Below are 12,300 nucleotides of genomic sequence, written 5' to 3'. Positions count from 1 at the left end.
CACAGACCAACCTGGGGACTTAGTCACCACATCCTTCATTCATGAAGTCTTCCAAGTTACAAAGTTAAAAGTCATCCTTCTCTCTGCTGTATTTGCTTTGGTTTGTCTTCAAGTCTGTTTGATCCAATTATATATATATATATATATATATATATATAATCTTTCAAGTAAGGTCCCTTCTTTCTAGCTTGTTCTCACTCTCATTATTTGCTGCTCACACAATTGCAAATAGCATTGTATTTCTCCCTTGCACCCAACACATACCCGCCTTGTACCTTGACACCTGGCATGAAGTTGTCTTCCAACTTCAGTGCATGCTCTACAATACCATCACAGTTAGAGTCCCAAAAAGTAACTGATGAGTAAAACAACAACAAAATAATTATTAGCAAGTTAATTCTCAGTATGAAAACAAAACCAAAATACCATGGTTGGCTTCAAGGTGCTCAACAGAGAAACAAGCTCCCTTTCAATGAATCACCTATCTTCTCTTCTTTCTGCAAATCCTGTCTCTCTCTTCCTCCGTTTCACCCTAGATTCCAGCTGCACTAAGCATCTCATCATCCTCTCTGCTGCATGAACTTTCACGTAGCTCTCTGTCACTTCAACTTGTCCTTTTTCTCTCTTATCCCTCAAGTTTCTGCTTGTGTCAATTATTGCGAAAACTTTCTCACCTCCCCCAGAAAGGGACAGTACCCTCACCCTAGTAACTCCCCGTTACTGTGTGCACCTATCTGATTTATCTACCCGTGTGTACAGCAAACAGCAGATATCTATGATGTGTCACAGATTAGACAAAAGATTGGCGACATAAAGAAGATTCAGGCACTATCCTTTCCTTATGGAGTTTCCATTTAATGTCACACCAAATTATCTTTTTTTCTGTTTAACTGTCTGTCTCAGCAATTACATAACATGCCCTTTATATCACAAATTCCTTGGATATGGTTAGTATAATATAAGCAAGACACAGTTCTTCCTTAAAGCAGTTTATCATCACTGCAGAGAAGTTAATATGAATAACAATTGTGACACTGAAGATGGTGGTTAGTGTCATAAAATGAAGCAGGGTGTGAACTCAATGATTCATTACTGTTTTTGCTTTCTTTTTCTTCTATGTTACATATCTAGTTACATCTTGGAACACTTGCTGTTGGCTTTCAGAGTCAAGCATGGAGATGAATTTTCTTTAGATCTTCTTAGAAAACATGAAGAATACTAGAATATGAGTTGATCTGAGCTAAGAGATATGAGTCCTGCTTGTAAGTAAAACTCCTATTAGTAGAATCCCCTACCCTCTTCTAACCCTTTGTTTCAACTATGAAATATCATGTAGCGAGAGGACCATTTACCTACTGCTAAAACAGCTAAAGTGTTATCCCTCTGTAATGACTACCTTAGAGGCTGAGAGCCAGATGACTTGATATGCTCCCAATCAATACCTGGCTATTGATTGCCCAAAGGGAGAGGCACTACATCAAGCTTAGGAGAGCAAGAAAGCTGACATCCTCTTGCCAAGCTGAAAAGTGAACACTAGAGGTATTGTTAAGATGTCAGAGAGGCTACGCTGTGAAACAGAATTAGCAAAGGCCGAGAAAGGGTGAAGAGACCCTGCAAAGGGGCCATGTGAATGTGATCAGACAGAAGTGCTGAGAAGATCAAGGATGGCCCCACTCATTAGGCAACATATGGAAGATGAGAAGTAAGTACTTGGATCATTTACTGAGTCCGCTTAAAATGAGAGTAATTGTCCAATGCGCGGTTACTGACATCAGATGTGTTTTCAAAAGGTACTTATTATTGAATGGTTAAATACAGTTCTGTGGGGACAATCTTATTTCTATTGTAATTCACCTAAAAACCCTCTTTTTCTTCCATCTTCCCCTTTCTTTCTTCATCATGAGAGTCAATAATAATTTCCATTTCAGGATATAAATATTTTAGTAAAAACACATGCAAAATGGTTTTATAACATATAGTGAAAAATTCTGGCTTAGAAGATGAAATAAGATATCTCAAAAAATACTGATCAGTGTATTTTGTAAATACAAAAAAAAATCTGTAGCAAGATTTTAGGAAAACAGGTTGAAATATGAATCAAGACCTTTAAAATGATTCATCATCTTTGACTCAAGAATGCCATTCCTATGCCAGTTCAAGAAAACAAAAAAACATGTGAGGTTAAAATTTATTTAGGCACAAAGAAGCCCACTGTGAGGTTGGTTATAATAATAAATATTTGGAAACAATCCAGGGCTCATCATCCCCCACCCCCAAAAAAGATTAAAATAGTTGAATAAAAACAAAGTCATTAAATAGGCTATTTATTATATAGTCATTAAAGTGGTATTTATAGATACTGCAATAACATGTGAAAAGCTTTGGTAATAACGGAAGTGATCTCAGATTTCCCCTAGGGGAAAGTGCTTTATAGGAACACCATTTGGGCTTTAGCAATGAATAAAAAGAGCTATTTATTTTCCCTTTCTTGAGCCAGCAAATAAATGCATTGTCCCAAATCACAGTTTATATATATTCTACCATCACATTTGGCTCTTGCCAATCTGTTTTTAATAGGCTTCCCTCATCCTTGTATTTAGTTTAATTTGAGCCGTCTTTCAAGCGCTAACTTATCCTCTTTACTTCCAGGATGATTTCATTATTATTCTAGAACACAAAACTGTTCTCACCTCTAAGTCTTCTAGAACTGAATTTTCTGTTTGGTATCACGATATTCTACTGGGTGTCAAGTAATATGAAGGATATCATGAATGTCCCATCACTAATTCATATAAAGAGGTTTTCAAAATGTCTTATTGTTTGAGAATAGATGTAAGATATAGGATTTATCTTACATCCCAGTCAGATTCCCTCCATTCCAGTCCCAGCTCCTTCATTTGCTATAAATAGTTATGTTACCTTGAGTGACACTTTTGGGCTTCAGTGTGCTCATCTATAAAACGAAGAGAATAATAATATCCATCTCCCTTTATTGTTACATTGTAGATTGATCTATGTATTAAGCTCCCATAACCAAATTTCATTTTAATCTTGACTTGGATTCATAATATATCATAACAGATCTACATTAATACATTGAGTACTCAGTAATTTGGCTTCAATTACACAATCTTCTAAACTTGGACATTTTAGAAAACCAATAACTGTGGTAACTGTCTCTGGTGACTGGAAGATCTGATCAGTGGGTGGGTTGCCAAGACTTAATCTGGACTGAATGCATTTGAGTCAGTTCTGATAAGGTGGATGAACCTAGAATTCATTATACAGAGTGAAGTGAGTCAGAAAGAGAAAGATAAATATTGTATTCGAACACATATATATGGAATCTAGAAGAAGGATATTGAAGAATTCATTTATAATGTACCAGTGGAGAAACAGACATAGAGAATAGACTTATGGACATGGAGAGAGGGGAGGAGAGGAGGAGTCTAGGGAAAAAGTAACATGGAAACTTACATTACCATATGTAAAATAGAGAGCCAACAGGAATTTGCTGTATGGCTTAAGAAACTCAAACAGGGGCTCTGTATCAACCGAGAGGGGTGGGATGGGGAAGGAGATGGGAGGGAGGTTCAAAAGGGAGGGGATATATGTATACCTATGGCTTATTCATGTTTGACAGAAAACAACAAAATTCTCTAAAGCAATTATCCTTCAATAAAAAATAAATTTTAAAAAAAATCTGGACTGAAAATACTATGTCACCTCCAGTCATCCTTCTGGTGAATAGTATACCACTCGGGATAAAACTGCTAACCAAAACAACTTACAGAGATAATAATATTTAATGTCAGTTTACTGGACAAATGTTGATTTCACATTTCCTCCTCCTATGAGGACCCTGCCACAGATGGGAAAGGACATGACCTTTACTTATCAATTCTTTCTAAGCAGGAAGTTTTGAACAAAGTGTGTTTGAAAAGTCACAAAACTTGCATGCCCAAGTTCTTTATGTTTCATCAGATGAAGAGGAAAGAAAATTGAAATGGAATCATGACATATCTACTTGTAATACTATGCCTACTATGCTTAAAGACTTTGAGAATTCCCGTTGTACCATTCTTCAGAGTTCATCATGCCCTTCATTAAGCCAGACCCCTCTGTTAGCCACAAAGCTAGACAGAAAGAAGCAAATTCTGTCTAAGTCAGCCCTATTGGTTCACATTTACTAGGATGCACCAAGAATGAGGAAACCAAACTAATCCTGAAGAGAATGAAAAGACAAAAGACCAGTAGTCAAGAAATTATGTTTTTAATATCATCAGAAATGTTTTAAAAATGTGAAGGTCTTTCATCACATTTCAGAACATTTCAAAAATGTTCTGATTATGCATGACAGTTTCAAGAAAATAAACCCCTGTTGAGCAAGGACATTACCATTTCCACACAAGCAGGGTTGTGAAGTTGTTTGTTTTGCTTTTACCTGTCTTCTGTATTTTACCAGCTCTCGTTTCTGATCCCCCTCATTCAGAGCACATGCTTTATGAAGACAGAAACGCATGGCTTGATTTACTCAATCAACTCAAATCTGACTCAAAACAGTGCTTCTCACCCATTTGGAGGAGGAAGAGGGATTAGTCAGAGGAGGAAAGTTCTTAAACTGCACAGACATCCAAGGTATGTGTGCCAAACCTCACAGCCACCCAGGCACCTCTGATCTGCCCTGGCTGGGTGCCCAGAGGGAAAGAATGGGTTTAATAGTATTGCAGCCAATGGTATAGACATTGAGCAATGTTACAGAAAGGAAGATTGGAAGGTGTTTAAAATAAGGAATGGTATTTTTAAGGCTTGATATGTTCAGTTTCTTGCTCATCAACTTTGACAGTGTTCCTTTGAAAATCAGAACTTCACTTCCATCGACTTTCAAGTTCACACTACTTTTATAAAGTTGGAGATCTATTTTTAGCCTGATAGATGTATAAATTTAAAGGAGGAGAATATCTGTAGAGATGGACTTAACGAAATATTGCTGAAAGTGAATAGAATAACCTTTAAAAATCTTAGGAATCTTATCCTGTGACTTGGCAGATATTTGGGTAATTTTGACTTAAATCTTCAGGCTTATCTCATCTCACTATTAACTTGACGGCCATTCGTTTGCCTCTGAGTTTCTTACAGCAGCACTTCAGTACAAACTAGACAGTCTTGTATGTGTCCTATAACGTATCTGTACAATTACAGTCTTTTCTTTAGGGATACATTTCTGGAACCAGACTCAACATTTATAGATTTGATATTTATTGAAAATCTTAAATAAAATCTTGCAATTTTAGCTTAAAATGGTCTCCAAGATCTTGGTGCACACCCCGTCATGTCTAACTCTTTGCAACCCCATGGACTGTAGCTCACCAGGCTTCTCTGTCCATGGAATTTTTCAGGCAAGAATACTGGAGTGGGGTGCCATTTCCTACTCCAGGGGATCTTGCTGACCCAGAGATCAAACCCACCTCTCTTGCATCTCTTGCGTTGGCAGGCAGATTCTTAACTACTGAGTCACCAGGGAAACCTCTATACTACACTTGATCTTAGCCAAAAGGCTGAGAAGCAATTTAGTTAGCTTTCCTTTATAGGATCCACAAGAAAACTGAGGTCTGGAGTGTCAAAATTGTCTTCTTGTTCAAGTGCAAGAGCTTGGTCAAATTTAAATCTAATCTCTGTCAGTCTAGTGTTCACTATTCCAAATATCTAAATAGAAAGTTTTAAGAAATTTATATCATTATAAATCCAGGCAGTGTTTTTCTCTTCCACAGGCAATTAATAGCAATAACATCATCCCACAATGGCCATTGGGCTACTTCTTCTCTGATTTGCTTAGACTCCTCTATGACCATCATTGGTGAATAGTCAATTCTAAGGTATAAAAGAGGCTATAGAATGACTCAGGGGTCTTAAAGGATGAGAGCACCAATGCTGTTCATCCTGGACCAGTTCATCCTGGACCAGACCCAGCTGGCAATTCCCTTTCCCTTTCTGCATTCTGTGTGCCATCCCAAGAAAAGCGGAGACTTAAGAAACACCAGTGAGATCAGGCCCTGAGGGATAGTCTCCCAATAGTCCTGAGAATAGCTCCAGCCTTGGCTTGGCTCTTACATTAGAAGGCCCTTCTTACTAGAAGGCCCTTCTCCTATGCTTCTACCTTCTAAGTCAATTTCTAAGTCCATATTTTCTGTGAAGTCTCCTACAACTGAAGCCAGCACTTTCCAGTCATGCATGCGTACTCAGTCATGTCCAACTCTTTGTAACCCCACGCACTGTTGCCTGCCAGGGTCCTCTGTCCATGGAATTTTCCCCACAAGAATACAGAAGAGGGTTGCCATTTCCTCTTCCAGTGGGTCTTTCTGACCCAGGGATCAAATCTGCAATTCCTATATCTTCTTCATTGGCAGGCAGATTCTTTGCCACTGAGCCACCAGGGAATTCCCCTTCCAATCATATATTTCTCAATTAAACTTCAGTTCATGTCATACAGCTTACAAACAATCCTCCAAATGTCAAACCTTCTCTATTTCAACATGTGTTTTTTATCATAACCCTGACGAGAATATAAAATTGTGGGAATCAGGACTCACGTTCTTCCTTTACTTTTTCCTCCTCACTCCTTATTCTTTGTGTGCTCCAATCTCCTCAATTTCTGCTTCCTTTCTTACTATTTACTGTCAGCATTCTCCAGCTATCTCCAAATAATTGCAGATTCCGTTTCCTTTTTCTTTTCCTTGTCTACCACTTCCCTACTACAGGATCAGCTCAAACCTTCCATCTGAAGCCTCCCTATCATGAGCATGCAGACAGTGTCAGTACTTATCCACAATCTGCGAGTTCCATTGCCTCAGATCCCATGGTAAGGGGAACCCTCTTTCCCTCTTGACATTAGGTACCCACATGACTTTGCCTGGCCAATGGAATATGAGTAGAAGTCATGTTTGGCACTCCCAGGAAGAAGCTTTTTTTTTTTTTTTTTTTAATCTTTGGTCACACCATTTGGATGTAAGATCATAATCCCAGGGATCAAACCAACACCCCTTCAGTGAAACCATGGAGTCTTAATCACTAAACTCCCAGGAAAGTCCCAGATAAAAGCTTTTAAAAGCACATGTTTTCTTGGGCTTCCTTCTTCCTGCCATAGCAGTATTCCAGATGATGAAGTCTCTGTCAGCCTCCCAGAAGGAGAACGCCTTTGGAAGAGTTGGTCCCCTGTAGACCTGTGCTATGTAGGTAACATAGGCATGACTCAGCTGCTTATTACTTAGGCCACTGAGATTCAGGCTGCTTATTGAACAGCCTAATTTAGCCCATTTAGACAATGCAGTTGACTTCATAGCTCACCTTTATATGCCTACAGCACTTTGACTTGCCTCTGGCTCAACAATTACCTGACTTTCTGTCTGTCCTCTTGGTAAACCTTGAGCTCCAGAATGGCATGGCTTTGTACCAGTGCATCCTCCATGCTCTCCACAGTGCTTGGCATAGAGTAGCCTCTCAAGAAACACACAGTGAATGAATGAATAAAAAGTGCCCACCCTATGTTGAATATATTAATATTCTGACACTATTCCTAGCATTCCTGGAGTTTTGCCCTAGAATGGGGAATCTGGGAATTTTGCCATAGAATCTGTGGGGAATCATGAGTCTACTCACAGTTATGGCAGGTGGCACCTACGTAACCTGTGTCAGTGCAGTTACAGTAGAAGGTCGTCCAGGACTGGGAGCAGCTTCCTCCATGCTCACAGTAGTTTGGCAAGCACCTAGTGAGAGATGGAGGAAAATCAAATTAAATAAACCAAATCAATGGAAATAAGGCGGGGGGATGTCTTATATTCAACTGAATGAGTTAACGGTGAGAGTCAGTCGGCTACGCTACTATGCCTAAGTGAAACTTGAATATGTGAACATAAGACAACAATTTCCCCACAGAGGTGGGGTCCTTTACAATGCCTGGTTCTCCTGGCCAAAGGAAGGCTCAGAGCTGATTTAGGCAATTAAATGAAGCATTTCAACATGGGGGCACATTTTCATTGACTTGAAGTTAATTTGAAATAGTCAGAATTTGTAAGATTTTCCATTTGCCATAGAATAAAATGGACAAAGAGTGTAATTTTGCATTTTGGAAAGGTTTTACATTTTTAAAGGTAAGGGGAAAGGGGCAGATAATTGAGGTCATAATCCTCCTGCTTCTCTGTTGGGTGACAGACAGAAATCTATTTTAAAATACTCATGAAATTTGAATAGATGCTACATGTTCAGTTAACATACAAGGAAACTCTATAATTATTAAAATAGCCAATAACACCCTTAAAATGAGGCCTTAACTATTTGTATTGAAAACAGTATGATCATTTTGAAAAATATTTCACCATACACTTTAAAAACTTTCTGAAACACTCATGTAATTTGACCCAGCAATCACACTCAGATGGCTCTTTCTTAAGGATGTATCTAAAACTATAAAAACTATATGTACTAATTGTCATTATTCACAATGATGTTATGATGAATCCCTGTACTTTTTCTACATAAGATTTCTTAGGAAAGTTGTCATAATTAATATTAACAGGCTATCAAAAAGTCACTACAAATGAAATTAGCAAAAGGATTATAACAGACTGGGACTGAATTAAGTAGAAATTCAAGATATGAAGCACAGCCACAGTGAAATAAAACAAACACTTTATAGTGAAAAAATAACTAGAAGGACAAATGTTAAGTGCCATTTGGTTAATGGGAGTGAAGGCAACATTCAGTCCTTCTGGACAAAGACCCAGCTCAGCCATTTATACATGGTGTCTGTAGGTAATTCTCTTCACCTCTTACATACATATTTTAAATTCTCTACACGGCAGCCACTGTTGCTATTAAAAAATAACCAGCAAGTTTTCAACATGTGTAATAAACAAAATTAAAAGTAAAAGCCATGATAAATACTGAAATGTTTGAAAACAATCTTTATGGGAAGAGTAAAGTCTCACGAATTTCACCAGGGACAGGACACAAATGGTGAAATTACAGAAATGGTATAATACAACAAAAGGACTCATTGTGGAGCGTCTAAGAATGTGGGGCAAGAAAAATTAAAATGACTTACCCTAAATGTCCTATGTAAGTACAAAAACTTCCAGCAATGATTACTTCAAAGCCCAGAAACTAATATTCCTGCCTATGTTCAGACATATCATTAGAAATTTTCTGCTCACTACAGCAAACATACAATTGTGCCAATAGGGCTTCTGTTTGGGAAAAGCTTATTGATAACGCCATAGTATCTAGCCATGGCTTAGAAACAGGGAAAAAAAGGGAGGGAACAGGATGCAGTAATTTTACTCTAGAACATGATCAAAAAATCCAACCAATCAACGAATAAACCAAAAACAGGCCCTTGCCGACTCCAAATTCTACCCTCTCTCTGGGTCCCATACACCCAGGTAGCTGGAAAAGAAAAGACAGTCTTATTACTCAAGACTGGCACATGTTTCCTCCCTCAACTCCACTAACCTCATGCTGTGGGGAATTTAAACTTGAAACATCAATGTCCTCATGAACAAAAGCCAAGCAAGAGCCTCTGCCTCTGGTTGTGCGCTGATGGACAGCCTGAGAAGGCCTCCCTGCCTCCACAAGTTTTCTTTTGCCTCCCAGAGCCTCCTCATTTCTGAACACTGCTGCTCTGCAGGGTGATTTTCTCTAGACCTGTCCCCTCTAAAATGCTCAAATTCTTACATGACATCTCTATAGCTGCTCCAACCCAGCCCATCCTACTCCACTCCCCCAATCACACAAACATACACACATACACTCACACATAGATTCAGCGTCCATGAGTGACAAATAATGGTATTACTGTTCCTCTCCCTCTGCCAATAAAAAGTTAATTGCTTTAAAGATGGAAAGCTGAGCAAAACCAGGTCAGTAGATATTTATCCTATAGTTCTTCTGGTTTTGGCACCAAGAAAGTTTAGATCAGCCCCTTTTTTGATGACTGAAGCTAAAAGGAAAAAACTCAGAAGTTCTCATTGGCCATGTTTTCAGCCATGGGAAGAAAGCTTATCTGCAGTGAAAGAAAGAGAAAAAAATGCTAAGTTTCAGAATGCAGAAGAAAAGAGAGGAGAGCATCCTGACAATGGTCATTAGTATATCCCTATTGTTTCAAAGATTAGGCTGAATCCCTGACCTTTCTGAGGGCCTGACTGCTTTAATCTAGCTTAGATTCTGTGAGACAATCCAAGATCTTTCTAGGAAAACCCCAATTTTAGTCAGGCTAGCTTGAGTTGGGACTCTCACATTTCCAACTAACAACCTTAACTTTTTATAAAACCACATCCTATAAATACAAACAGAAATGGGAACACATTTTTCCTTATAATTTTACACTTTAAATATTTTTAAAATTCAAGATTGCCAGGTTATCCCAGGCATGTAGGGAGAGAGATCTTATGGAAAACTGTAAGAACAACTTGGTTACTTTGAACATATGTAAAAAGCCTCACGCAGACTGTGTTTTGTGTGTGTGTGTGTGTGTGAGTGTGCACACGTGCGCACACTCAGTCGTGCCTCACTCTTTGCAACCCCATGGACTATAGCCCATCAGACTCCTCTGTCCATAGAATTTTCCAGGCAAGAATACTGGAGTGGGTTGCCATTTCCTTCTCCCGGGGATCTTCCCCACCTAGGGATCAAACCCACATCTCCTATGCTGGCGGAGGTTCTTTACTCCTGTAGTACCTGGGAAGCCCCACAGACTTCGTATTGCAGCATTAATAAACTCAATTTACCAACAAATATGTAGGCTAGAAATTCATTTGCTTACGGTCACTCAAAACTGATGTATTTCTGAGAGAGAAAAAGGAAAAAATCTAATATTCCTAGAACAAGCAAGAAAATGAATGAGTACTTACAGGGCTGCCTTTGAGCTTGGTTCATTTTGGTTCAACACACACTGTAATTAGAAAATCTCATTTGTAAAGTAGACATGCAAAATAAAAGATGTATAACCTCAATTTGCTTATTTAAAAAGGGCAGTTTTAGGAGTATAATTTCCTTGTTCTTTAATCAGTTCATTTTAACTGGTGTTTTGTTTCTTTTTCTCTCTACTTGGCATACACTGAGCATTTAAGACATGAACCCTTAAAGAGGTCAATGTGGAACTACGGATGTGAAAAGAACTCATTAAATGTGAGGACAGTTACAATCTTAGGTGTAAGGTGCTGAATTCAAATTGCTAAGAGATAATCATTCTGAATAGCTACCTTCTAAAATCTTAATGATATTTCATATATAGCTGAATTGGATGGATGTGCCTTCCTGTAGTGTACGATGTTTAACACAGCTTTCAGCATAAACACAACTGTTGATGTCATACTCTTTAGAAGCCCAAAGAAGCATCAAGATGTGTGCCAGCAAAGACTTGGAGGGCAAGACAGATGCATCAGAAGCTGTGTGCCTCTTTATAGGAGAAGCTTGTACATAATATGAAGGGGGTTGAATGAAAGAGTTGATGGAAAGGCACAAAAGAGTTAGAAGTATAAGAAGGAAAACATAATATAACAGGGACAAAAGTTATATATGAGTTTTATATAAGAATGTATATTTTCCACCCAAATCAAAACTTCTTCCAAAAGAGAAGGATCATTGCTAGTTGGGGCTGGAAACAAGGCAGGTAAGAGATAAAGCTGGAGGAAGTGTCCATCCATAATGGCCCATGGACCTCATTAATGGTCCCATCCAGCCTTCAGTGGTATATGGTTCTGGCTTCACTGTTGTTTGGCAGTGTGCTTTCTTGTTCACAGTGAGAAACAAAGAGGGAAAAAATGTCTCCTTAACCATGCATAGCAGGGGAAATAGATAAACTGCTTCAAAGAAGAGCGTATTTTACAGAATATTGAGAGATTGATCTACCTGAAGACTAAAATCCCATTTCAAGCATCCTGGCAAGCATATTTTCTGCAAAACACACCTCCTCCGCATTGGAATTGTGAAGAACAAAGGGTCCCCTGCCATTTTCCTTGAGAAAGATCACAGTGATTCTCTCCCTAAGTTAGCTTTCCCTAAGGCCAGGTACAGCTTTCTAGCTGGAGCAGATCACATCTCAGGGAAAGCATTAGGAAAGCAATGGTACTCAACATAGTTTTGAAAAAAGCAGTCAGTGTGTTTGCAATTTAGAAAGTTTCACAGAATCAATATAAATTATTGGTTTCCCTTAAATAAAAATCAGATTACTGAGAATAGCCATAGCAAATTTCTTGATTTTCCATGCCAAATTTATATTTTGAGTTTAGTCTTTAGTAACTTCAA

At 38.5% G+C, this 12,300-nt stretch overlaps 1 protein-coding gene across 1 annotated transcript in view; it reads right to left on the bottom strand.

Annotated features, from left to right (window-relative positions):
* CNTNAP5 (contactin associated protein family member 5) overlaps positions 1 to 12,300 on the bottom strand; it is a 1,042,386-nt gene that overhangs the window by 397,309 nt on the left and 632,777 nt on the right. The window contains exon 11 of the mRNA XM_061440248.1: positions 7,657 to 7,763. Coding sequence (XP_061296232.1) covers positions 7,657 to 7,763 — 107 coding nt within the window. The remainder of the gene's footprint in view (positions 1 to 7,656; positions 7,764 to 12,300) is intronic.

This window comes from Bos javanicus, chromosome 2 (genome assembly GCF_032452875.1).
Source record: "Bos javanicus breed banteng chromosome 2, ARS-OSU_banteng_1.0, whole genome shotgun sequence".
Lineage (NCBI taxonomy): Eukaryota > Metazoa > Chordata > Mammalia > Artiodactyla > Bovidae > Bos > Bos javanicus.
Note: the sequence above shows the minus strand (reverse complement) of the source record. Positions and strands in the feature narration are given on the sequence as shown.